Source organism: Semicossyphus pulcher, unplaced genomic scaffold (genome assembly GCF_022749685.1).
Source record: "Semicossyphus pulcher isolate SPU_LCO1_2020_fin unplaced genomic scaffold, fSemPul1.0.p SCAF_11, whole genome shotgun sequence".
NCBI classification, from domain to species: domain Eukaryota; kingdom Metazoa; phylum Chordata; class Actinopteri; order Labriformes; family Labridae; genus Semicossyphus; species Semicossyphus pulcher.
This window is the reverse complement of record NW_027211615.1, coordinates 5,763,454-5,790,999: the sequence shown is the minus strand read 5'-3', so window position 1 is coordinate 5,790,999 and position 27,546 is coordinate 5,763,454. Positions and strand designations below refer to the sequence as shown.

The following is a 27,546-nucleotide window of genomic DNA, read 5'->3' as shown; positions in this document are numbered from 1 at the left end:
GTGCGCTGCTGAATGGACGTAACATGGCGCAGAAAGGTAGCAGCAAGCAGCCGCGGTTCTCCCGGTCCTGTTCTCTAGCACCGCAGTAGAACCGGTCCGGGCAGTTACAGTTTGTATGGACACTTTAAGAGAAAACTGTTGTGGAAATGCGCGCGAGGACTTCAAGATGAGCCGTCACGCAACAGGTAGGAGAAACAAGTGCACGCGAGCTGACTCTGTATCACACTGACCACGGTTAACGTGCAGGTTAACTCTGTTTGGATCTAATATATTAAATTACAAGAAATACAGGCTACAGTTTGGGCTCTTTCCAGGCTGCAGCTCATCAGCCAGCTTTTCAGAGGCATTTGTGAGGAGGAATTTGCTGGACCGGTTCCTGCAGCGGTCATAGAGAGAGGAGGAAATTCTTGTCGGGCGTGTTTTCAATCAAAATAATCATTTTCCCACAAACCTTTCAGACGTGCAGGAGTCTGCGGAGGAGGGTGCCCCCTCCCCGCCGCTGCCTGCGGATCATGTGTTCAACTCCGGAGCTGTGCTGTTCCCTGGTAGATATAACTGAACTGTTGTCCTCAACTGCACACTGTTGTCCACAACTGCACACTGTTGTCCACAACTGCACACTGTTGCACACTGTTGTCCACAACTGCACACTGTTGTCCACAACTGCACACTGTTGTCCACAACTGCACACTGTTGCACACTGTTGTCCACAACTGCAAAATGTTTTATCCATAACTGCACACTTTTGTCCTCAACTGCACACTTTTGTCCTCAACTGCACACTTTTGTCCTCAACTGCACACTTTTTGTCCTCAACTGCACACTTTTGTCCACAACTGCACACTGTTGTCCGCAACTGCAAAATGTTTTATCCACAGCTGCAACAGGTTGTTCATAACTGCACACTGTTACCCCCACCTGTACACTGTTACCCCCACCTGTACACTGTCATCCACAACTGTACACTTTCATCAACAACTGTCCAGTTATCCGCAACTGTCCACAGTTATCCGCAACTGCACACACTGTTATCCGCAACTGCACACTGCTTTCTGTGCATCTATATGTACAGTAATTTAGGTAGACGAACAGTTTATTTCAAGACTTATTTTATTATATTGAATCACCAGCTATAACAGTGATAATCTTTATGGATTAAATATTGAAATACTGAGAATAATTGCCTAATTTCAATGATATATTCCCCTTAATGTCAGTCCATATGCAGGAGTAATATATACATAAAGGGTAATCCCAGTGTTTTTAAACTTAGTGTCTCTCTCTACATCTTTTAGTTGGTATAACAAGTTTTGGAATTGCTCCAGAAAACAGGCTGTAACAGCTTCAATGTAATTCTAGGGGGCAAATATTCCTGATCAAAGTGCGTCCACTAAAAGTTCTTGTTTTTTCCACTGATAGGCTCAGATTGTTCTTCTAAGTGTCACAGAAAGTGTTACAGAAAGGATCCCTACAGAGATAGAGCTTTTGTTAAAGAGGAAGATGCTTTTTTTAACCAGAAACAGACGTTACATCGCTCTCTGCAAACACACACCAGACTCCATTGATGAAAGCAGAAATTTTACCTCCCACAACACAAGAGTTGCTGATTTACCGCTGCCTTGATCGGTTTGTTTGTTTGTGTCATTGTGGGGCTTTGGTGTTTTTAATGATTATTTATGACCCAACACAATATTTGCATACTCACAATAACACGAAGACCCTAACGGATCAAGGCAGCTGTAAACCACCAGCTCCTCTTTTCTGCATGGTATTTTTTTCTGTGGGGTCTGGTGGCTTTGAAGAGAGTGATGAAATAGCTGGTTTTGGGTAAAAAACAAACAAACAAACATGTGTCTCTGTCTCACAAAAAGCTCTTTCTGTAATGTTGTGACAGTTAAATAACAATCTGTCTGTCAGTGGCCAAAACAGCCTGTTTAAAGGTTACCAAATAAAGATTCCAAACTTTTTGCATCTATTATTCAGACCCCAAAACTTTTTTTAGCCAGGATTACTCTCTGCACCTCTGATATAATGTGTGTTATCTGTCCGTACAGGTGCTTTTGATCAACATGGCTGCCCTTTGATCGTGTTCCCGATGGACACACAGGTCAAACTCTCCTCAGAACTCAGCAAAGCAGAAGTGGTCGACTTCATAAATTACTTTCTGTGTCTGCACAAGTACGTGGAGTCAGAGAGACTTACTGTGTATGTGTGTGTGACGGAGCACATGAAGAACTGATGGTTTGATCGTCCTCTGTCCACAGTAAGAAGCAGGAGAAGGACAGTTTGGTGTCAGTGGTGGCTGATCTGAGGCAGGCCTCACTCGCTACGACCAGGTTCATCGCTGAGACTTTGCTTCTGCTCGAGGTAACATCGTTATGGAGGTCACTGTGTGGCGCTGTTGTGAATAAGGAGCTGAAGCATGTTTCCAATGGTTGTGAAACGACATATGTATCTATGGCATGCAGAAAGTGACACTTAGAGTCCCCCAAGTATTGCATGAAAAATTAATATTCCTTAATGATGGATTGTTGTCTGACTGTGGGTGTTTTATGAGGACCTTAATGAAAGTTGCTCGACCGACTATCTGCCTTTTTGCCAGAGTTCAACTTAAAATCGGGTACATTTAATTAACTTATCCTGGACCATACCAAGCTCTGTAGTATACACACACAACCCTTCAATCCAACACTCTAAGATACAGTATAATGACCTCTTGGTTGCAAATAAATCTCCCCAAAAAACACAGTATTTCACCCTTACAATGGTTTTGCAGCATATAGCAGCAGGCTGTCTGACTGGCTGGTTCACAGGAGAAAAAAGCTTCAGGGCTTCCTGCAGAAAGCTCGTTCTCTTGTGTGAAACCAAAACTCTGACGTATTATTTTAGCCCAAACCAGGATCTTTTCTTTAACCTAACCAAAACAGTAAAGGCTCTGTTATGTTCAGGAAAAGATCCTGGTTTCTCTTGAAATAATAATCTATAGACCTGCTACCTTGATATCAGAATACAGACCCCGCATCAGAATAGATTTTTGCTGGTAAGTGTGAGAATTGATCAACAGTCTGGAAAGTTACGAGCAAAGATAAGAGTCTCATCATAAATGGCAAACAAACACAGAATCATCTCTGTGAGAAGTTACAGTCAGGCTGAGCTCTCCTGGAGCTTTAATCTTTAGCTTAACACGACGATTAGACTTATAGTTTATTCAAGACAACCCAGTGTGCACCTGAGAGAATGCAAATTGGGCAAACAACAGTTTGATGAAGGACATAAGGTGCCACCCCTGGATGAAATACTGTTTTTCGAGAGTCTAGTTATTAAATAGGGGTGTAAACAATGTTGGAATTGCAATACTTTGTAATTGCAGCATCCAGCTCATTTTATTTACCAACAAGGATGGCTCAGTCCCCGCTGGATTCAGCTCAGCTTTTGGATTTGTCATTTCCTGCTGGCAAAGAGAAATACCCCTGCAACAGACTCTCCCCTCCTGTGCAGACAGCATTCCTATCTTCTGCAGTATTCTGATATTTTAATTTTGCACATCAGTAAATGTTCTTTGACACTTTTATGTCAGAAACATGTAGTTAGAGATGTGTTGTGAAGCGGTAGCTCTTTGTTTCTTCTGTGTGAATTATGCATGAGCAGGACTCTCAGTTGGTCCTCGGTACAGTAACGTGCCGAGCTTGTGATCGCCCTCTTGACTAACAGATCTGTTTCCTGCAGCATGAAGTTATGCAACATTTGTGTTATTGATTCAGAGAGCTGAAGACTGATCTTCAAAATAAAACCCCAAGTGCGTCATCTGTGTGGTGGCTATAGTGGAATTCCTCTGTGTGTGAGGGGAGGAGGGGGCGGGGGTCACATGCATAGCTGGTCACATGCTGGTTATTTAATAGAGCCTCAGTGAAATTACATGAACTGAGCTCTGTCTTGGAGAAGATGCTGCTTTTTTGCATCCAGATGAACTTTTTAATAGTTGTGGTTCAATCTCAGTTGCTGGCCTGAAATCAGCGTGCATACCGACATGTTTATACGTCTATTTTGTAATTACAAACTGCCGTGATAAGAGAGAAACTCTGCATCGTTCTGTCCTGATTTATGTGTGGTGGTCCATCTGAACGTAACTTGACTTTTAGTTGTCTGCTTTCCAAAACTGAAGGATTGTTTTTGAGATGCATTCATGGATTAACACTGATTGCTAACTAGCTAGCAGATGCACAGTCATCAACAGATCAATAGATCCCTCAGAAGCGAGGTTTGGCTCTTGGCCCCAGAAGTCTTACGCACATTGTGGACCAACATTATTATACTTTCTAAGTTGTTGCTCTAGTTTGAGGTAACCTCATTTTTCCAATTTTAAACCACACACTTTAGACTCCACATGAATGCAGAGTTAGCAAACACGAAGTATCAGCTAAGCATAGTGCTAGCTCAGTTAGCAAGGTTCATCTTTAATACTAACTGAGATATTACTTGGAAGCCAATTTTGGCCAGCAAAAAGAAAATCTGCATCGCTTTCAGTTTTAGAGCTGGAAGCTACGTCCCCTTCTTATATTCGGTGTGTGCACTACAGTTGGAGCTAGACATATCTCAGCCTGTGCTTTGATTTTTGATCGTTCCCTTGTTAGTCTTCGTGAGACCCCGAACTTTACGGTATACTCCTTTTTTTTTTAAAGTTCCTGTCAGCATAGCAGCAACAAATCTGAAGTCATTCAATTGAATGTTTTTATCAAAAAATACTTCCTGGTGCTGAGTTTTCCTTCTTTTCCAGCTGCACAAGCGGACGGTCTACAGTGTTTACATCATTCAGCCCAAAAAGAAAGACGTTCTCAAACTGCTGCTGAAACTTCTGTCTCCATCAAAGACTTACACTACTTCTTTTAAGGTGAATTAATAACATACACGGCACCCCTGGTTTGGTTTCATGTTTGACTTCTGTAGATAACACTGATCTGATCTTTTTGCAGAAAGTCCTCCTGAAAGAAATCTCAGAGCTCTCAAACTACATCGACAGAAGCCAGCTGACGGCACCGCTGGGTGGCTATCTTATTTACTGTCACAAGAGCTGGGTCGCCTTCATAAAGGTACTTTATTTACTGTTTTTATTTCTGTTTTGTAACTCAGCCAATAGCTTTGTTCTCAACTGCCTTCAGAACTACAGCTACTACTGGGAATTCACAGCTAAGCTAGCATTAGCAATGTGTCATGTTGTGGTATTAGAATCAATTTAGTAATGTAAAAAGGTTAAAAAACTTGAACTGATTTCAAACAGTTCAGTATATTATTTAGTGCTGGTTTGCACTCTCAGGATGATGAATTGGGTTACTAGTTAGCTTACACTGTCTACTAGCTGGAGACAAGGGCGGTATACTAAGAAGCAGGATTTGTGGTTACCGTGGTAACTTTAATTTTCAGTACCATGAAGGTGGTTCACTTTTTACCGGGGTACATCACCGTGGTAACTTATGTTGAACACCTAACCTGCTCCGGAGCGGGTTGTGTTTGAGATACCTGAACTCACCACCACCTGCTGACCAATAAGGTCTCTGATTCAGGAGCTCTGTGAGCTGATGGTGAGAGGGAGGAGGGAGAGAGAGAGCGGTAAAACACTTCAGCTTTACCATCTGATTGTATGAAATGTATTCACGAAAGATATTCATCGAGCTTTACTCATATACATCTACAACAGAGACTGATAAAATCAATGAAGCCTGAAGTACTTTTGTACTTATAAGATATGAAAGTAAGCCTTCATACTGCTTTAAATTGTGGTTTTATATTTATTTATTTGCTCCACAGTTTGATACGGCTGAGAGAATAAGTCTAAATCTGTCATTAACGCAACAAAAATACATCTGTGCAACGTATTAATCTCATGTAACACACGAGAGTTATAATTAATAGAAATCCTGGGTTGACTTACTGAGTTGATAACGTCAGTGTTGTGTGACAGTTCAGCACGATCTACGTGATATGTTGAACTCGGTTCGTAGTATAGGCAGAGGATAGTAAAGCATTGTGTGTGCGGGGGTGGACATAAAAAGACTACATACCTACCTACTATATTATTGTTACTGTTCTATTGTGCATCTTAAATCCATCGGTTAAATAGTAGTTTATGTACATATACAAACATGAATACAAATACAACCATCTGACCAGAGTTTTCTTAAAAAACACAAAAAACATGTTGATCCAAAACCATCCAGGATGATGAAACTTGAACAATATATTTCTTGAAACTCTAGTTATTTGAACTCTGAACATTTTTTAGGTTTTCGACAGGACTATGCTCATAACAACAATCGCCTGCAGGAAGTCCAAGTTTTCCTGTTAAAAAAGTGTGAAAGGTTAAGGAGGATTGACCTAAATCAGCCATTTGGACCTGGTCTGTTTGTGAACACGTATCTATCTGAATAAATCAAAGCTGTGAACACATGAAGCTGTCTTATGATCAGTGAGAGGGTTTAAACAAAAGGTAACATTGTCCTGCTCACACACACACACAGAGTCAGTTCTTCTGCTTACGTCTGAAGCAGCACATAAATAAACTGTTTATCTGACGTTCAGCCTCAGTGTTTACTCCCTCTGCGTTCTGCCTCTTTGTGACTAGAGCGTGCTCGGCTCACTCAGTCAGGAGATGTTCATTTGTGAATCCATTCATGGACTCCGTCCAAGCGGCCTGCGTCTATTGTCCGTTACCTTGGTGAAGCTTGTGCAAATGCCTCGCGTAATCAGCTGACCTTATTAGCAAGTGAAAGGAGCCCCTCTTTCCATCACATTATACATTCAGTCATGTTCAACTGGGGCGTTTGTCCGTGATGACAGTGTTCATTAAGCATGGCAGCTCTCTGCCTATGGAAGACCTATTTAGGATGCTACTACACAATCTCTGCATGACCTACTTTGGGGTTTTTAGGTTGAAACGTCTGTAAAGCGTAAATCAGAGCAGCCTAACAACAAGCTTCATTTATTAGAAGATGTGTTTCCTGTGTAAGTACAGGGGTAATTCTGGCCCTTGGCCAAATTATACTACATAGTATACGGTCTAAATTATACTTAGGGGCATATGCACCCGATCAAAGTAGATCCACTGAAAGTTCTTGTTTTTACGTAAAGGATGCCACAGATGAATACCTGTTTGTTTCAAACTAAGATACTTTTTTAACCAGAAACTGCAGTTACATCTTTGTCTGCAAAGCCACCAGACTCCATTGATAAAAACAGTAATTTATTGTTGCAGAACAGGAGAGCTGCTTTTCTTCTGCTGCCTCGACGGTTCGTTTATTAGTGTTATTATGTGACTTTGGTGGTTTAAGTGCTTAGTTTGGATCCAGAATAATATTTGAGCAACACACAATAACACAAACTAACTGATGGACACAGCTGTAGACTAGCAGCTCCTGTGTTCTGCGAGGTAAAATGACTCAATGGAGTCTGGTGTCTTTGAAGAGAGTGATGCAATGTCTGTTTCTGATTTTAAAAAAATGTTTCCTGACTGCTGCCTCAGATCAGTTAATTAGTTTTATTGTGTGATTTTATGTGTTACAGAAATATTGCGTTGAATACTTTCTAACCATTTGAAAACACATAACAAACAAACAGCAGAACACCACTCCTGTGATCAACAAGCCAAAATCACTGTTTTTTTCAATGGAGTCTGGTGTATTTGAAGAGAGCGATGTAACGTCTGTTTCTGGTTAAATAAAATCATCTTCCTCTGTAACAAAAAGGTGTATCTCTGTAGGGATCCTTTCTGTAATGTCGTCAGATACTTACAATAACAATCTGAGCCTGTCAGTGGAAAAAACAAGAACTTTTTCTGGACGCACTTTGATCCATCAAGGATTATGTTGGAGCCATTACAGCCTGCTCACTGCTGCAGGCCGATGCAATCTACAGCTCCACTTATTGTAAGAAGGCTCAAAAACCATCAACAAAATGTATTCTTGTATTTTTAAACCTTGGCCACATTTTTACATATTTTCGGATCTAAATGACTTATAAGTACAGAAGTTTTGGAACGGGCCGTAATGGCTGGAACGATTTGCACCCGATCAAAGTACCTCCACTAAAAGTGCTTATTTTTAAGTAAAGGATTGCTGCAGATATGTAGAAAAATATATCATGCAAAGTAGATCCCTTTTTTATACCAGAAATAGACATTACCTCGCTCTCTTCAAAGCCACCAGACTCCATTGACAAAAACAATAATTTAAAGTTTCAGAACAGAAGAGCTGCTTGTCTTCCACTGCCTCAACTGTTAGTTTGTGTTTGTTCTTTTACAACTTTTAGTTAGTTTAGATCCAACAGAATACTTATCTACAAACCCAATTACACCAAAACGTTACACAAAGAATCCCTACAGTGTCAGAGAATTAAAATAACAATCTGAGCCTGTTGGTGGCAAAAACAAGAACTTTTTAATGAAAGTATTGTGTTGCAGCCATTACAGCCTGCAATCATCGGGAGCAATTCAAAAATACCAGAACTACCCTTTAAAAACATGCAGACAAAGAAAATAATGTTGCAGACCTGTTTATAACACACAAGCCATCTTAGATGTCTTCTTTTTACGTTAATTAATTTTTAAGTGTCTGTGCTCGTCTTTGCAGAAGATCGATGCGTTCGTGCAGGAGTTCCTCTCTGTGGTCCAGCGGCTGCCCTCGTGTATCTCCACCCTGCAGGCTCTGTCCAGGCTGCCGCTGCCCTCCACCTACAGCGAGCTCCAACACTTCTGCTCCACCAACGAAGCCAAGTTCCAACAGCTCAGGAGGTCAGTCTTCCAAATGTAGTTCTGCTCCTCCTGCAGGAGGCCAACGGCAGCTTTTAATGATTTGTAAACTTAGAGAATCAAAAAGAAGCGCATGATGTCTTACTTTCAGGGATGTTAAACTATCGCAAAACTGATCAGTTTGATTCTCTGAACTCTTTTAAAGCTTTTAAACTAAAACTGCAAAATACTTCACTTCACAGTTATGAAACCAAGAATCACTCAAGCCTGTGAGGTGTGTTTCTTCTTTTGGGTATTCTTTAACCCGTGCCTACTTTAGGTTTTAGAAGAAAGGAGAAATGCAATCCTTGAGGGCAAATGTGCAGATCAAAGTACAACGCGTACGTGTGTGTTTTGGGTAGAGGAAGAGGCAGGACATCAACACTTCAGTGCCACCAGCCGATCTCTACTGCACACACTCTGGACACAAAAGTGCAAGATGGCAGCGCCCGCTCCGGGGGGATTTAGTCCTCGGAGACATGTCGTCCATCTTTATATACAGTCAGTGGTAAACATACAGAGTACCAAGTGTGCAGGAGTTTGCAACAGTCCAGTTTCAGGAAGATGATTATTTCTAAATGTGTGTAACCGCTTCTGCTGGGTTGGTTTCCCGCTGTAGCTTTAAGTATTTTATACCCAAAATAAACAGGGCCAACCTTTTAAAACACCAGAATTACCCTTTTAAGACGGAGGACTCATTTGTTGTCCAGTCTAGACAACAAAAGCAACACTCTCATTATTCCTCAGCAGAGTATTAACAGACAGGAAACACAATCACTTTTCTTTGTCTTCTGCTTTGTGGCAACAGTTTTCTCAGGGTTTAAACACTTGAATGTGAACGTATGAGGAACTTGAATAACCTGTGTCCAAAACAAAACATGAGTTCATTCAAAGGCAGCAGAGCATTACGCTACACTGATTTAACTTAATCCAAAGACACTCACAATAAGTGCATTCATCTGGTGGATACTACCCAAGAAAAGGAGGAATCATGCCAGTTCATCAGCCTCATCAGATATGCTGAACTGTTTCAAGTACTTACAGCCATGTCCGTTAAAAATGTCTTTAATCTGCAGGTTAAGAAAGAAGCTTTTGTGGCTGCTGGAATATATTGATGTGAAATCTAAATGTTGATGTTTTCCACTGTATTTTTAGAAGTTCACCAACAGTGCAGGCTACATAACAAATAAACAAAACTATCCTGAATGTATTTATTTGTATTAATATTTCTGAGTATGTGATTGGTTGTGCAGAGAGCTGGGTCTGGACGAGCTGCTGACTCACTGTGAGGGTGTGCTGGAGAAGCTGCGCTACCCGGAGAAGGAGCCGTGCTACCAGGCGATGGCCGGCACGGCGCTCTTCACTCACACGGCCTTCGACATGCTGCAGAACCACAGCAGGTACGGCTCACAGAGCGCTCGGTCACAGAACAAGACGGCTGCTCTCAGAGGCCTTTATCTTAATCCTCTGTAATAACACTGACCACGCATACCAGTGTTGCAATGGACCTGTGTTGCACAACAGCAGCACAGAGCCGCGAAAACAGGCAGGTTTTTGTTGTAGGAAATATCGTGTCAAATGAAAAGTTTTCTGATGCAAGACTGTATTTTTCCCACCAATTTTTTTGTTTAAAGTCCCAAACTTGTCTGGAATCATTTGTGTTTTAAAGGTCATTCTCAAGTTTTTTGACTTTAGACATATTTTAGACCGATTTAGGGGTCTAAATCACTCATGGTTACAAACAGTCCTGGCGCTGCTCCAGTATATTGTCTCAGGCTGCAGCCGATATATAAACAGGCTGAACTGCTGCAAAACAGGGAGAGGAAAAAGTGCCTGTTTTTGCCACTGGCAGGCTCACAGTGTTATTCTAAGTGTCTAACAAAAAGGAGATCCTCTGTAGAGATCCCTCCTGTAAAGTTGTTGTTTAAAGCTCCTGTGAGGAGTTTTTCACTGGTTATGAAACAGACTGATATTTATCCTGATTACTCTATATGAGCTACAAAAGCAAACCAAAACATCAGCGACAACATTGATTATTTCTATATAGTTATTTTTAATGCCTGAAACTGCTGGCGGGGGTAGGTGTCAGACGAAGCGATTAACTGAACGCTGCCTTTGTTTACATTTAAAGTGAGTGATACATATGACAGTTAAAGAAAGCAGGATGAGATTTTGTGTGAAAAAACACCACTTAAGCATGTATAGGACAAAATCAGCAAAGAGATAAGAGGTACGGCTTTGTCCACAGGGGGCGCCAGAATCAACTCAAACTGAAAGTTCCTCACAGGAGCTTTAAGAGTAAGATGCTTTTTATACATAGAAAAAGCTGTTGCATCTCTCTCTTCAAAGACACCAGACTCCATTGACCAGAACTCAGATTTTACCTCACAGAACACAGGAGTTGTTTCTTTACTGCTGCCTCAGATCAGTTAATTAGTTTTATTGTGTGACTTTATGTGTTACATAAATATTGCGAATACTTTCTAACCATTTGAAAACACAAGACAAGCAAACAAGCAGCAGAACACCACTCCTGTGATCAATGAGGTAAAATCACTGTTTTGATTTCAACGGAGTCTGGTGTCTTTGAAGAGAGAACGTCTGTTTCTGGTTAAACACATCCTCTTCCTCTGTAACAAAAAGGTCTGTCTCTGTAGGGATCCTCTCTGTGATGTTGTCAGACACTTTACTAAAGTAAGAACTTGTATTCACTGAAGCTGCTCTGTACTGACTCTAATATAATAATATATATTGATGATACCATATGATGTTGGAAGTTCTTGTTTTTGTGTCTGACAGGATAACAGCAGCTGTGGAGAAGGTGGAGCTTCTGTGGCAGCAGGCCTTTTCTAATGCTCGACTCCAGCTGCAGGTGTGTCAGCTGAGAGAGGATTCTCTGCAGGTGAGTCAGGGGACAACTGTTTGCCGTCACACCTGTTTGGTTCACTGTTGTACAAACTGTGCTTCACTGACACTGGTTTGATAGCTGTCGATCAAACCGGGCCAATTAACAGACTACATGTAAAGTAGGGCCAAGGTCTGCTTCCAGGCTGACTGGTGCTGTTTGTTTCTAACATGACAATGTTACAATTTAATTTTGCTCCAAAGCGATGTCCATCTGAGAGTTAATACAACACAAGCAACGATCGAGACAGGACATAACAGTCTTTCCCTTTTAAAAACATTGGGGCTGATTGCACCTGTATGACTGTTAAAGACCTTTAAAATCTCTCAACACTCCTCTGTAGACATCCGTGGTTAAAGTGTGTGTTCTATAAACTGGATGTGTTTCTTCTTCTTGCAGGTCACAGAACAGATCAGAACTCTGTTTGAAGAGAAACTTCAGCCTTACAAAATTGAGATCGCTCCGGATGCTACAAAGGCAGCGATGTTGGTGTCTGAATTTGAAGCGTCCATTCACACTCCTGCTATGGTATTTATTTACCTTATCTCTTTTTCTCGACTCGTTTCCCTCAGATTTGATTAATATGTCCAGGATATTCCTTTTTTATCTTAAATCTGTCACATATTCTCTCATCCCTACATGTTTCCTTAAGATGGTTCCCTACACTTGTTTCTTTAAAGAACCTTCCTCCCTCCTGTCACCTTCCAGGCTCTCGTCCGCTGTGCTGAGGACGTGATCCACACGCTGTCAGAAGTCCTGCTGTGTGACGGTCAGCCCGGCGAGCGCTGGGCTCTGGATCTGGAGAGGCTGAAGGAGAAACTTCACTCTGCTGTTCTCTTCATCCTCCAAACGCTCCGAGCCGTTTCCAGCTACCATCATTACTACAGCAAGGCAAGTTCTCAAACAACTCCAAATGCAGCTTTTCACAAACGCCAGCAAATAAAATATGTGGTTTTGTCATGTGTTCTTTCAGTGTTAGCAGTCTTGTGCAAGAAGCTTACGAAAGTCTTTTTCACCGAAGTGTTAACTTGTGGTTTCACTGGCTAAATTGGGAATGCATACATACTGCATGTTGAGCAAGAAAATACCAGAGATAATGGTTGTGCTCTTGCATAATGATCCTCATGTAGCAGCTAAAGAATAACTCTTCCTTGTCCCCTTTACTTGAGAAAATGTGATTTGTAGCCAGATGAAAACATCAAGTAACAACAGGAATCTTGAAAATGTTTAACCATCGCTAAATCAATCATCAACAGAGACTAATTTTCAACTGCATCATCATGAGAATTTAACAGTTTGGTTCCTAAAAGATAAAAATATTATCAACCTGTTCGACCTGTGGTAGTCTAAAGGGAAGTTTCGTATGTGGCAGGGAAAAGGACAAAATTAAGACTATTGAGAGGCCGAAGGAGGCCGAAGCCAGCTACTGATCTGACCAATGATAAGCCAGCGCAGGTAACTAAGAGGCCGGCGGTGGTAAATAAGAAGCTGCCTATTCATTCGACCAGGGCGGCAAGTCATGCGTCTTAACTAAGAAACCCATTGGATCGCCCACTGGCTAGGCTGGTTATTAGCTTCCCAGGCTGGCGACTAGCACTAGCACTAGCTACATCAGCCATTGATTTGACTGGTCATTTTCTTCTGTGGCGTATTGGAACCCAATGCGTTGTGTTACCGCCACCAACTGGACACACGTAGGATTTATCTAGATTCTTTTAATAAGTCCATTTGTTCCCAACAAAGAAAAAATTTCCTTTTTCCTTTGCTGACAATGTATGTACTGTATTGCTGCTTAGAACGTGCATGTGCACAAACATGTCCATCCATCCATCTGTTTAACGGTTAATGGAGACCATTAACCGTTACATTTAAATCTACACCAGATCGTGTATTCAGTCAAGCCCAGCTGTCAAGCTGCCTCGAAAGACTCGCATGGACCTCGCATGATTTAAAAATATGATCTGATTTCATCTTTTTTTAACCAGTTGCTTTTGTTGAACAGTAATAGTCTTCAGTTCTTTGTTTTTATGTATGAGCTGTGCATCCTCTGCTGCTCCCTTCTCAGGCCAGCAGCTGGTACCGTCTGGTCCTCTGTGAAAACTTCCTGCAGGAGCTGCTGTCGGGGCTTAACGGAGGAGGAGACCCCACACAGAGGCAGAAGAGGAACTGGGGGACGATTCCTGCGTGGAGGCACAAACTGTCCTCGTTCCTGAAGAAGAGTCCGCCCCCAGATCTGGAGGAGCTGGTTCATCTGGCTCACCTGTCTAACGTCATCCCAGATGACGGGGTGCTGCAGGCGGGGAAGCAGATGTCTCAGCGGTGAGAGAGGAACCTCTGATCGTCTCTGTGTTTGCCTTCTTTAAGTATTTTCTAACACATCTGTGAAATATTAGACACATCATTTTAAAATAAATCTGCACGTGGCTGTTTTTTGTTCCATGACACGTCTTGCTCCTAGCTTTAGACGTTGCCTCAAAACATCACACCATGCATTTTAGGCCGCAACAATCACAGAAAAAGACAAAATCCTGGAGGGACTGCATAATATATCACAATACAGGGGTTACAGTTCAACTTGAGTGACGTAGGGCAATATAATGGTTTTTATTCCATCATCGTACGCATAAAATCTGAGTACAACATGTTGCAATCAGAACAGTGAGGTCTGTATTTGTATTCATGAATTGATCCAGGATCACGACACAAAATATCTTGATGCTCTATAATATGTTTTTTTTTTTTTTTTTACACCCAGATATTTTTGCTCAACATAAACAGTGTTTATGCATTCCTGTCCACGTCAAAACATTGAAGATTGCTGGCATACACATTTTTTTTCCCACGGTTTTTAACGGTGATCTTGTGTTTTTTCTCCATCAGGTGCATGACTGTGAGGAAGCTCCTCCTCTCTTCAGGCCCGGTGGCTGTGGGTCACCTGCAGCTGGCCTTACAGTGGCAGTATGAGCTGTTGCGGAGCGGCCATGTTAATCAGTCCTGTGATGGTGCTACAAACAGAGCCTCTCAGGATGTTGAAGCTGTGACTAAATGTGAAAGTGTTAAAGAAGCAGCTCATCTCCTCGCTTCTCCTTCAGCGTCTGCGTTGGTGTCAGCTGAGGGTAAACCCGCCTCCCTCAGCTCCTTCGACTCGGGCTTCGATGGAGCCGGGAGCAGTCAGCTGGAGATCAGAGACTCTGTGAGACCTGCCCTGAGCCAGCCTCAGATCCACAGAGAGAACTTCTGCAGTGTGTCCGATAGTGAGGATCTCAGGGAGGAGTTTGACTTCGGCTCTGTGGGAAACTCCTCCAGGGCGAGCATCCAGATCATCCCCAAAGTCACCGTGGAGTCTCTGAACTTTGAGATCAAAGTGAAGCGCTCAGCTGCGCTGCCCAGTAATCCCTGGCTCAGCCTGCCGGTGGACGATCTGGAGAACTCGTACACTGTTACGATTACGCAGAATCCAACACCACAAAAAACCAAGCAGCAGTTCCCCTCAGACCCCTGCTCTCAGTCCAGCAGGTCTCGAGACCAGCCCACTCAGACGGAGGTGTTGAGCAGCACTCAGCCCAGACGGACACAGACCAAAGACTGGATCCTGCACTCACAGAGCCATCTGGAGGATCCTGAACTGAGTCCCATCAGAAACATCCTCTCCAGCACCATCACAGACGGAAGAGACAAGTCTGTCTGCACCACAGAGGGGGTCCCCACTCTGCTCTGGGACTCTTACGACCTCCATGACCAGGAGCCGGATTCTGTGGATCGGTATGAACCTCTGTCAGAAATTGAGTTTGTCATTTTTTTTGCAACCTTGGTGCTTTGACCTAAACTACCCCGTGGAAGGGTAAGACTTTGGTTTTATTGATGCTACATCGGCTTCTTTTTATTCTCATTTTACAGTGTTTGCAAACAGTCTCACCTTATCTGCTATTTTTCCATCTGTGCTTTGAATCCCAAATGCTCCCGCACATTCTGTGTTGGCTCGGCGTCATGAAGGGTTGTGCAATTAAACTAAATATTATCTTAATTACAGAAGCTGCAATATTTGATAAACAGTGTAGCGAACAAAACAGCATTTAAATGATGTCCTGTAGTGCTGCAGAGAGGCCTGACCTACACACCTTGTTCTGCAGATGTAAGAAGACATGTTTGGTACATAGTCAAACTATTGCCACATATTAATAGTTTTTCAAGAGTGTCCTGGCCAAGACAGGCAGCAGCACATTAACAATGTTTCAGACAAACGATGAGCAGCCATACATTCAAACATGATTCAGGATACATGCCTATTATACAGTAAAAGACATTAAATAACAAGTGCAACTAGTCAAACTCTGTCTAAATCGACCACAATCAAATATCTCAAGCAGAACATCTACAGCCAGATGTGTCAGCCTCCAAGTTATTCAATAGCACCTTTAATAGCATCCAATGAGACAAGTTCCTTTAGTTCCAGGTCTTTTTGTAATTCTTTCCAAATAAATGGAGCAGCAAAGAAACACTTTTCCCCCCTGTTCAGTTCTGACCTTTGGGACAGACAGTAGGAACAGGTCCTGGGACTGAAGACTGTAGGCTCCTGCACTCTGACTGATGTAGTTTAGAAGGTACGAGGGAAGCATGCCTAAGATAGACTTGTAAATAAGAATGCGCCAGTGTTTTAGTCTGTGTGGATGAAGCAGACCATCCAACACGTGCATAAAGTTAACCGTAAAGAGTGAGACCTTTTAAAATTAGCGTTAAACCTCAATGCTCCACGGTACGACGTGCCCAGAGCACGTAAGCTTTGAGAAGAGGCGTGTAGAAAGCATCATCATAGTCCAGCACAGACATAAAAGTGGCGGCAACCAGTCTGCTTCAAGTTTGTTTGGCCTCAAGTCTAAGTGTGTCCAATTCAAAACCAGCCCTTGTGACGTCTCCTGAACCACACTCCTCTTCAAAGAGGATTTTCAATTATTTCTAAACCTGGGCCTTTTTTCCTGAAATGGAGTCTCACTGAAAACTGGAGCAAATCCAAACCCTCCTCGTCCTATTGGATGAGATGAGCCAGCAAACAGGCTGTGATTTCTGCAACATAAACCTTGATGGGTCAAAGTGCTTCAACTAAAAGTTCTTGTTTTTTCCACTGACAGATTGTTATTCTTAGTGTCTGACAACATTATAGCCAATGGGTCCGAAATTTACCAGAAACAGACATCACATCGCTCTCTTCAAAGACAGTGACAAAAACTGATTTTACCTCACAGAACACAGGAGCTGCTGGTCAACTGCTGCCTAGAATGGGTTGGTTGTGCCATTGACAGTGGTGTTATAATGGTTAGGGAGGATGCAACTCAATATTGAGGCAGCAGTAGAAAAGCAACTCCCTTTTCATCAATCTCTGAAGAGACAGAGAGAATGATGTAATTGACTTTCCTGTTTTCTTAAGAAAATCATCTTCCTCTGTAACAAAAAGGTCTATCTCTGTAGGGATCCTTTCTGTAACATTGTCAGACACTTAGAATAACAAATGGAAGATAACACTCTGAAAGAAATAACCAAGGTTTTTTTCCAGGCTGAGTGATATCTCCCTGAAGGATTGGGATGTGAAGGAGCAGGAGGGTTTGATGGAGGTGGAGAAGATCCTGGACAGGGCTGATGAAATACTGGAGGTAAGAAATACAAAGTTTTAGTAAAGGGTGGATAAAATGTCAAATATAAATGAGCTACCTATCACAAGTTAAAAAAGCTGAGGTATGTATAATCAGCATTTAACCAGACGTGTTTCTCTGCAGAAGGAAGAGACTGTTCTGGCTCAGGAGGCGGTGCTGGACGCTCTGCTGAGGTCAGAGGTCAGGCAGAATCAGTGGCCTCCGTGGGACAGCTCGGACCAGCTCGGTGTGGTATGTTTAATATCCTGTCCAACAAATCAGAGACGTAAAATATGAGTGATTGTTAAACTTTCACCTGGATTGAAGATAAATTTAGTCCACAAATGTGTAACTGTTTCATTCTGAGAGTCCAAAGTCAAGCAGGGAAATTAGACTAAGAGATGAAGACCAGGAGGGAGAAATAAAGTCAACTCTGACAGAATATATTAAAAATGAGAAAATAGAAATAAACCTAAACATCCTCTATTAATACAATTAGATGAAAGACATGTTTTGTGTGTGTTGTGTTGATCAGGATCATTTAATGTGTGTTTCTGCTGATTTCAAATCATTGCTTATTATCATTTGTTGACAACTTGTTCTCTATGATGTCATAGTTTTTGTTTTTTAAGGGTGACTGAAATATGATTGTTTCTTTCTTTTGGAGAGAAGCTGTGCATACATTTATCACTGGTACCAAAATGATTTGATTAAAATGGTTACTATTAAAGAAATGTGCAGTTCACACAAGATCTGAACAGATCTGTTGTCTACACTTTGTAACTTTGTTTGACGACTTTGAGACATTAGTCATACTGTTGTCCACACTGATGGTAGGTCAGTCGGCTCGGTCAGACAAACTCAGGCTTACAAACAAACCAGTTATCTGTTTCCATCCACTGACTCAGGAACAAATGTCCACCTTCACTGAGCTACAGTTTACAGACCCAGTGTCGTCCGTGTTTGTTCATGATGCTTCATCTGCTTATGTCTATTTTTAAAGATGTCGTCTAGCGAGCTGGCTGAAGCTGGTGTCCTTGGCCTTGAGGATTACCTCGACCCTGCAGAATCCGACAACCTCAGTGAACCACGATCGACTGAACCTGCAGGTGAAACCAAATCTTCTGCCTCAGGACCAGACACAGGAACATTTCACAACAAGCCAGGCCTGCTGACAGAGCTGAGACAAGTCCAGGTTCTGGATGAATTGATCATGGAGGAGAACATTAAGATCCATGAGCTCCGAAGCCGCGAAGAAAACATCAATGAGGAACTTTCCAGGAGCAAAGGTTCCGATACGAGCAGGTCTCCAAGTATGAGCAAAGAGAGGGAGGCTTTTCGGTTACAGGTGGAAAAGGAGAAAAAGGAGGTGGAGAAGCTTGAGAGGAGTTTGGACAAAGAGCGTAAAGCCAAGAAGCACAGACGCAGAGCTACAAAGGTTATAAAATGTTCTATAATGGAGAAGGCCAGAACTGAGAGCATGGAGGACCAAGCTCTCTGTGATGAGATTTTATCAGGTCACAGACCTCAGAGGACACATTCAACGTCTTCTCGGGCTCAGGAAGCCTGTGAAAGTGAAGCTGTTCAGTCAGCCTCGGGTCCTGATGGTGCCAAAGATGCTTCACAAGACTTCGGTCAACTTCCAGATTCCCAATGTCAGGATCATTCCTCTGAAGCTGAGCCAACAGTATTTGATAGAACTACCATGTTAATTTCCTCTGACTTGAAGGAACCTCCTGAGGAGTTGGGAAGCAGACCTCAGGGATTCATCAGTGGGGAAGAATTGGACGGATCTTGCGAGACTGTATGCACACCAGAAGCTCCTTTAACCCCTGAAACAAGACCAGATGATGGAGCGTTTGACCCCGGTGGAAAATCACACCTTCCTCCTGTTCCCAAGCCAAGAAAATATTTGCTTCCTGTTAACAACACCGTCATAGAACCAGATACTCTTCAGAGTCCAGGTCCGTCCTCAGGCGCTCAAGATGCTGGTTTGGTGCAGCGCGGTCTACAAGAAGAACCAGTCGATGCTCTGCCAGAGAATCTGACTCCAGACATCAGTCGCAGCCTGGTTCTCAATCCTAATGTGAAGGAACACATCAACAATAACAACAATAACTGTGCACTCTCAGAGGAATGCATGGAGGTGTCATTGGACGGATCACCTGAAATAACCGCAGATGGAGAGGATACAATTGTTGGACCTGTATGTTTGATACAGACGGATTTACCCCCATCAGAGGCTCCATCTCCTGCAGACGAACGCTCACATCAGATGCTTCCTGACCGGCCTCTGTTGGAGTTTGACACCAGAGAAAGAGACGAGCAGATTGAAGACCTGCCCGATGGTGTTCAGAGATCTGAGGTCATGAAGATGTCAGATCCTGGGTCTCCTGGGATCCAGGCCCAGCTGGACATCAGCATGAGAGAGGTAAGCTGTCTCCTGTAATCTGTTGATTGGCCTTTAATTCAGGTGTTCATGGACGTCCTTTGATTGAGAGCTTTCAGTGAGTCTCAAGTTTACAATATGAAACTTTAAATCAAAGGGTAGATCTCTTTTGGACTGTCTCAGGGAAACAACACAGCTAAATATATCCTTTTGTGTCTTCTTCGTCTTCTTCTCATCTTTATCTTTTTGTATTTGTTGCCTTGCCTTGATCTTGTCTTCATCTCCTTTCTTCTTCATTGTCTTTTTCTCACTGACATCTTCATTACCTGCGCCCAAATTCAGGGGCTGCATCCTTCGAAGGATGTATTTCAAGGCAGATTGTGTCACAGCAGCGCGTCGAAGACTGTTTCATTTCGAAGGCTCCTTCAGATGCGTACTCCTTTTCCCGGGCCGCCAAGGATCCATCGGGTGCATCCTTCATGGCCCATCGTATCCCGAGATCAATTGCGCACCAATTCAAACAAGATGGCGGACTCTTGCGTAGCCGGGGATTACACTTTAAACGTTTTTGGTTTCAACTCAGTCGAATAGCTAGAAATACAAATGTTAAAAAAAACATTGAAACAAATTATCTTTAAAATAATAGGTTAAGTTACATGACGTTAGTTATGATGGCTAGTTAGCTACCTGTTGCCAGGCGACAGGAGCAGCGCTTTGTGACGCAAACAGGAATTCTTCGGTAGTTCAGTTCGGCCTTAGCGTCTACACAGGCTATGATTGACTCATCTTTGTAGACCGCGTCCTTCAAAGGATGCAGCCCCTGAAATGAGACACAGCTACTGTTTCCATCTTTATCTTCTTCTTCTTTGTTGTCTTTGTCTTCTGTCTTCCTTATCCACGCATTTATTTATTTTTCGACATCTTCCATTATTCTGTTGTCTTCCTCATCTTCATCTTATTCAGAGTCTTCCTCGACACCAGGTCCTCTTCTTTATCCTCTTCTTCTCTTGGTCCTCTTCTTCTTCATCTTCTACTTCATCTTCTGTCTGACCTTTTATGTTCTTCATTTCATCGTCTTTTCCTTTATGGTTGTCTTCTTCTTCTTCTTCTTCTTCTTCTTCTTCTTCTTCTTCTTCTTCTTCTTCTTCTTGTCCTCTGATAAACACCAATATCAATCTTTTGTCTGTGTGTTAAGTACAGAGCTGGTATTAGGATGTGGTTAGCCGAGCTTAGCATAAAGAAGCCTTTTGAAACCGCTTGGCTGGCTCTGGCCATAGTCTCACACTTCACCTGAAAGAGTTAAAACAGCAATGCACCTAAAGCAGTGTTTCCCAACTGTGATGGTCACCCCCAGGCTTATTGTTTATTTTATTAATATTGACTTATTTCTCTTAATGTGTTTGCAGATGACACTTTTCAAGACCCCCATAGTTCTGGATACGGGGTCTGGTCTGATGAAAGCAGGATTTGCAGATCAAGACCTTCCAAATATTATATTCCCAACAATTATTGGGAGGCCCAAATATGAGGTAAGGCCATTTACAATATCAGGATTAATGTTGGAGTGAATTATGCTTTGCTTGTATCCTGCCTGATTACTACAGGTTTTGCCTGGTGTGTTTGCAGGAAATAATGAACGGTAACCTTGAGAGGGAGACCTACATTGGACATGAGGCTCAGCACATGAGAGGCGTCCTCGCTCTGCAGCATCCCATAAAGAACGGGATCATCCGTAACTGGGATGACATGGAAAAGGTGAGCTCATGATAATATGAGATGAGATGTTAGTGGGTGTTCCTGCGAGAAGCACTGAGTTTGTCAACAATAAGGGGGAAACTGTAAGAACCACCCGGTTAATATTCCTGCTGAATGAGTGGAGCTGGGACGTGCATTTGGTAGGAAGGTATTTTGGTGGTCTTTAAAGGCCAAGTGCGGTATAGTTTTTAATATTTTAGGATCTAAACGACTAATGGGTACAAAAATATATGAAGCTGCACCAGTAGATTCCTTCAGCCTGCAGCAGTGAAACAGGCTGTAATGGCTGCAACATAATCCTTGATGGATCAAAGTGTGTCCACTAAAAGTTCTTGTTTCTCCACTGACAGGCTCAGATTGTTATTCTAAAGGATCCCTACAGAGAGACCTTTTTGTTAAAGAGGGAGATGATTTTTTTTAACAGAAACATACGTTGCATCACTCTCTTCAAAGACACCAGACTCCATTGACAAAAAACATAACTTTACTTCACAGTACTCAGGAGCTGCTGGTCTACTGCTGCCTCAAAGTTTGTTTGTTTTATGTGTGTGTGACTTTTGTTGGATCCTAACCATCCATCATAAACACCAAATATTTTTCTAAAAAAATAATTAGACAAATATACAAACTGATACAGGCAGCGGCAGACCAGCAACTCCCTTGTTCTTTACTCACCAACTCACCTAAAGTAACAATCTGAGCCTGTCGGTGTAAAGAAAAAAAAAAAAAGCACTTTTAGTGAACGTACTTTGATCAAAAACATTTTGCCCCCAAGGATTGATGCTGCTGACTGAATCAATCTACTAGAGCAACTCCAAAACTTTTTAAAGCCATTATTCTTTAAAGGAGCAGTTTGAACCTGGAAAAAGCCGAGGAGTCAATCAAAGCTGGTGTTCTCTGTTATCGATAGAAACAATAATATTTGAAATTTCAACCGTAGATGTGGTGAAAGTTGTACTAACATCTCATGGTTTCGCCCGTTATACATTCCTACAACACCCAGCGTGCATTGCACCCCTCCCTCTGAAAGGAACGGCCCAGTGAGAGAGTGAAATACTACAGTTTCGCTGCAGGCAACGGCTCAGAGCGGTACAGATTCCAAAATCCGATGAGAATATACCGGTGGATCGTCTAAAAAATCTTTGGGTCTACATTTCAAACCTGATGATTTTGTACGAGACATGACATCGGAGGCAGGTGTCATAGATTGGAGAAGTGTAGTTCAGCGAGCTCCCTGGCCTCTGGCAGATGACGTGTTTTATGTAGTCTGGCGGAGGTTTTCCAGGGCCCATTGGAGAAGCAGATAGCGTCCTCCACAGAGCCAAATTGCATTTTATCCTGCCATAATGGCATTAGCTCCCCATAATAGCATGATAGGACTGAGGTTGAAAATCAGTGAACTGGCCTTTTAACAACCTGAATAAGTTAAAATAAGGCACAGGTATAAATACTGCAGTTACCCTTTAACCAGGGCTGTGTCCAAATTCCATTCTTTTGCATCCCAAGTGGAAGCTGAGATTGTTGTGTGTACACATAGGAAAATAACTTATTTGGTTCCTGGGGGAGCAGGAATAAATACGTTTGTGTCGGTTAATAAGCTTTGCACTTCTGTAGCTTACAAAGCGACGCTTTTGCTTTTAGATTTGGAATCACACGTTCCAGCAGCTGTGTGTGGACCCAGACGATCACCCTGTTCTGCTGACCGAGGCGGCCATGAACCCCTTACAGAACCGTCAGCGCATGGTGGAGATCATGTTTGAGTGTTTCAATGTTCCCTACACTTACGTGGCCATGCAGGCGGTGCTGGCACTCTACGCAGCAGGAAGATCCACAGGTAATATGGTTACGTGATTGCTTTCATGCTTTTTAATAATGCATTGTGTTGAGTAGATATTCATTGATAAATACCTACTTAAGTCGTATATTAAAAATGTATGTAAAAGAAATGACACACTCTCTAATGTCTTGCCTCCATCTGTCATATCGTGGCCTTTTTCAACAGCTGTTCCTTCTTAGGTCCAAGAGAAAATGTGTTGTTTGCTTCATATGCTTTTTTCCTTTGCAGGTGTTGTCTTTGACTCGGGAGATGGAGTGAGCCACAGTGTGCCTGTGTTCGAGGGTTACTGTCTACCTCATGCAGTGCAGCGCTTCCCTCTAGCTGGTGCCGATGTTACAATGCATCTCAAAAAGGTAAAAACACCCTATTTTGCTTTTTATGATACGACAGAATCTGATGAGAAGAGACCATTTTTGTGAATGTCAGGATGTCTGAATGAGTCTGGTTTCGATTACTAAATATTTCGACGTTCTTGTGCACAAAGCTTCTGCAGGAACAAGGCGTGTGCATGCGCACCACAGCAGAGATGGAGATCGTGCGGGAGATGAAGGAGAAGTGCTGCTGTGTCTCTCTGAACTATGAAGCTGAGCTGAGTCGAGGGGGGCCGTCCTGCAGAGAGATGCATTACACCATGCCAGACGGACAGATTGTCACACTGGGCACAGAGAGGTTCAGGTAACTGTCTGAACTTCATGTCCTCTTTCAGGTGGACACTCAATCCACTTAATGGGGTCCTGAAGGAGAGCAGTATTAAAAAACAACATTTAGAAACATTAAATGTTTTGTTTTGGCTTAAATGACTTGTTAAATGTAAAGCATATCAAACAAAGGAGATCTATATAAGCGTGAGACATCAAGGAAGAGCATATTCATACAAAATTGTTTTCATGAGTGAAGTTCCAGAGTTGTTTCTGACCTGTGCATTTTGCTGTTCCTCTGAGGTGTAAAGCTAACATGGAAAGAAAAGGCTTTTATTGTAGGAAATTCCAGTACTTGTAAACCGAGGAAATATGGGGCCTGGTGTAAGAGTGTGAAACAGGCTTGAACGGATGCACTATCATCTATTGTTAAAGAGTAATAGGTTTTTTTTAACCATAAACAGCTGTTGAATTGCTCCTTTCAAAGCCACCAGACTCCATTGACAAAAGCAGTCATTTTATCTTGCAGGACACTTGAGTTGCTGGTCTACCTCTGACTCAGCCGGTTCTTTTTCATTGTTTGTGTTATTGTTTTACTTTGTTGTTTTAAATGCAACATAACATAAACAAATGTGTCAGTTAACAAGCCAAAGTAAGAAATCAGGGCCGTGATGGACCAGCAGATATTATGTTCTGTTCACAAATTAGTATTTTTGTCAATGGAGTCTGGTGTCTTTGAAGAGAGCGATGTAACATCTGTTTCTGGTTAAAAGATAATCTTCCTCTTTAACAAAAGGTCTATCTCTGTAGGGATCCTCTCTGTAACATTGTCAGACACTTAGCGTAACAATCTGAGCCTGTCAGTGGAGAAAACTTTTAGACGACAGACTGACATTTTTTAGCTTTACATATTTTGGGGTCTAAATGAAGACCACAATGTCCCTTCAAGAAAGCCTCACAGAGCTGCTTGTGGCTGTTTAAGTTCAATAATGGTAGACACCTCTTTTTTATAAATCTGGAAGGGTTAGTTACTCCCTCCTCACAGCTTTTGGCAGATTTAATTTTGAAAAATTGCTCTCACTGCAAGAAAGACCAAAATTTATGACCTGCCAGAAATCCAACCATCCGTCAGCCAGCCAGAATGTTGATTAATGAGCTGTTTGACTCCTCAAAATGAACTGATCTGGCTGTACTGATTAAACCTGGTTTTAGCCTCAAACTGGTGTTCCTTCAGAGTCGGCTTCAGCTTCAGTCTTTTAAAATAATGTGAACTTTAGATCCTGACTGACATGTGTGCAGCACCTGCAGGATTAGGCATTCAGGTAGACTGTTGGGCCAGGCTAGCTGCCTCTCCTACAATGCAACTGGCTCTTTATAATAGAAGACAAAACTGTCTACCTCTACCTGCTCCCCTCTGTTCATCCAGGGCCCCTGAGATTCTCTTCAAGCCTGAGCTCATTGGACGGGACCACTACGGGATGCACGAGAGCATCTTCAAGTCAATCCTCAGCTCAGACATTGACCTGCGGCGCTGCTTCCTGGGAAACATCGTGCTGTCAGGTAACAGCTGATGTTTGTTAAGGTGTTACACAACAGTCTGAGGGCTCAGAGGTGCACTCCAGCTGTGCCCTGCTTCGTGACTTTGATTTGGCTTGGTCCAGTGCTAGAAGTGGAAATAATAAGTGCAAGTCCACTTCAACCAAAGTGTGGTTGTATGTTAATTAAATATAAAAGTTATTGCTGATGTTAATAATATGAATTTTGAGCTTCAAACACCTAATTCCTGTATATTGAATAATTCTTATGCACTGAAAGGTACTTTGAAGGCATGTGCACAGTAAGTCTACTGTATTGAAGGATTTAAATATTGATTATTAGCATGTCCATGTAATCCCTGAGTAATTTAATGTAACCCCTGCACAAATCAGATCAGATCAGATCATATTTCCGCCATTGTTGTTGAGAAAGTTCATATCAGAAGTCCCGCCCCCTCTTGATTTTGATTGGTCGGTGAGGGAGAAGTGACACTAACGAGCATGGCGGTGTTCCAAATGTTGAACTAAACACAGGCCCTGAATTATCAATTTTTCAAAGTTTTATTCTCCCTGCAAAGTGATGCAGCCCTTGGCACGTGATAGCTATCTCTCTTTCACACGCTAACACACAGAGTTAGTAAAAACTGTCATTTCAAGTGTCCTACTGGAACCAAACACTTCAAGGCACTGAATTAAATCAAGTAATATTTATACAGACTGTACCAGGGCCAGCAGGGTCCCCCCCAGTAATTCCACTTGTTCAGTGCCATTAAAATCACCCAGTGAACCTGGTGTGGAGTGGGAAGAGGAGAGGACTGTCAGGTTTGGAGAGTGCAGGTGTTCAATAAAAAAGAGTCCCATTATACCTATAAGTGCGCCTGTGAGTGTTGGCCCTCTTGGAGCACTGGTTTGGTCCTGTTTCAGTTTCTTTCTTTCTCTCACTGAAGGAGGAAACACCCTGCTGGACGGCCTCCCTGAGCGGCTCCAGGCTGAAATCAAAGGCCTGGTTCCCCCCGACCTGGGGGAGAGTGTTCGCGTCACCAGCCCAAAGGACAGAGACTTCTCAGTGTGGAGCGGAGGAGCAGTGCTGGCCAAGCTGCCCACCTTCAGCCCTGCATGGATCAGTCAGGAAGAGTACGAGGAATACGGGCCGCAGATCGTCTTCAGGAAGTGTTTCTGAGACGGACTCCTGCGTAATGTACCAGTTTATTTCATCTCACCAAGTGCAATATTCTCACAGCTCAGTGCCATGGATGGTCCTTTTTAATATGTCTGTCTTTGTATATATCGATGGTTTTACACTTTATCATCAGTGTGGATCCTCTTAAATTCATGTCTGTCTATGTCGTTGTCCCTCAAGCACCTTTAACTGTCTTAACCTTCATATATTTCTGTGTCCCAAGAATTATTAAGCGAGAATTTAAACACAAGTATATAAATGTTTGTGGTTAAGGGACAAGAATTGAAGCTGGCCTTTAATCGATGTCTGCCAACTTAAAATAAACAATTGAGGGGCGTATAAAAATCACTCAATGTGCTGACTATATAATCAAATATGAAATAACAGTATATATTGATATACAAATTTAAAGCACTTTGTATGTAATAAATTGATCTATTTTATGTGTTTGACGTGGTGAAAGATGCATTAAGTTTGAAGGATTGGGATCAGTGCAGCTGTGCAGGGTTCACAAGGAAAATATTGCATATAAGCAGCATTAAATGATCTTTATGATGGATTGTTGGGGCCGCTGTGAGGAGAGAAAATAGATCCTAAAAGTCTATTTTCATGTTACATTTAAAGTCTTAAAGTCTTTTTTCCCTCACAACTTTGCATGTTTTCAAACATTTTCTAAACATTATAATTTATTTTCTTGTATTTTTTTGGCCCCATTCTCACTCAAAATACAGTGGTTACCCCATCAAAGTAAAAGATCGTTGTCCATGAGTGTTTGATGTTGCTGCCATAATGTGAACTAGAGAGGAGAGAAGTGAGGGTTTCTGGGAAATGAAGTTTGTGTTCTAGTAAACTGAGTCATGGCTCATTTAAGGGTATTTTCCACCTGAGGAGACTTTTAGTTTGTCTG

At 42.3% G+C, this 27,546-nt stretch overlaps 2 protein-coding genes across 2 annotated transcripts; both read left to right on the top strand.

The window, feature by feature from the left end:
* On the top strand, positions 1–13,964 carry LOC138585265 (guanine nucleotide exchange factor DBS). The gene is made up of 13 exons (XM_069657553.1): positions 1–185; positions 459–545; positions 2,055–2,178; positions 2,265–2,367; positions 4,775–4,888; positions 4,971–5,087; positions 8,619–8,779; positions 10,030–10,176; positions 11,576–11,678; positions 12,081–12,209; positions 12,390–12,572; positions 13,747–13,871; positions 13,961–13,964. The coding sequence occupies exons 1-13, from the start codon at positions 116–118 to the stop codon at positions 13,962–13,964; spliced, it is 1,467 nt and encodes a 488-aa protein (XP_069513654.1). The 5' UTR covers positions 1–115.
* LOC138613143 (uncharacterized) lies at positions 13,751–27,245 on the top strand. Its single transcript, XM_069686752.1, has 12 exons — positions 13,751–14,000; positions 14,562–15,443; positions 17,230–17,326; positions 17,450–17,557; positions 18,309–19,736; positions 21,101–21,223; positions 21,321–21,449; positions 23,091–23,283; positions 23,515–23,639; positions 23,771–23,961; positions 25,351–25,484; positions 26,407–27,245. The coding sequence occupies exons 1-12, from the start codon at positions 13,990–13,992 to the stop codon at positions 26,637–26,639; spliced, it is 3,654 nt and encodes a 1,217-aa protein (XP_069542853.1). The 5' UTR covers positions 13,751–13,989; the 3' UTR covers positions 26,640–27,245.
* The last annotated feature ends 301 nt before the right edge of the window (positions 27,246–27,546 follow it).

Excerpts from the sequence above, each read along its gene's own strand:
- LOC138613143 (XM_069686752.1), top strand. Across the intron at positions 17,558-18,308 it reads GCTCGGACCAGCTCGGTGTG|ATGTCGTCTAGCGAGCTGGC; the intron begins GTATGTTTAATA and ends CTATTTTTAAAG. Across the intron at positions 19,737-21,100 it reads TGGACATCAGCATGAGAGAG|ATGACACTTTTCAAGACCCC; the intron begins GTAAGCTGTCTC and ends ATGTGTTTGCAG.
- LOC138585265 (XM_069657553.1), top strand. The coding sequence starts at position 116 with ATGGACACTTTAAGAGAAAACTGTTGTGGAAATGCGCGCGAGGACTTC. Across the intron at positions 5,088-8,618 it reads GCTGGGTCGCCTTCATAAAG|AAGATCGATGCGTTCGTGCA; the intron begins GTACTTTATTTA and ends TCGTCTTTGCAG. Across the intron at positions 10,177-11,575 it reads ATGCTGCAGAACCACAGCAG|GATAACAGCAGCTGTGGAGA; the intron begins GTACGGCTCACA and ends TGTGTCTGACAG.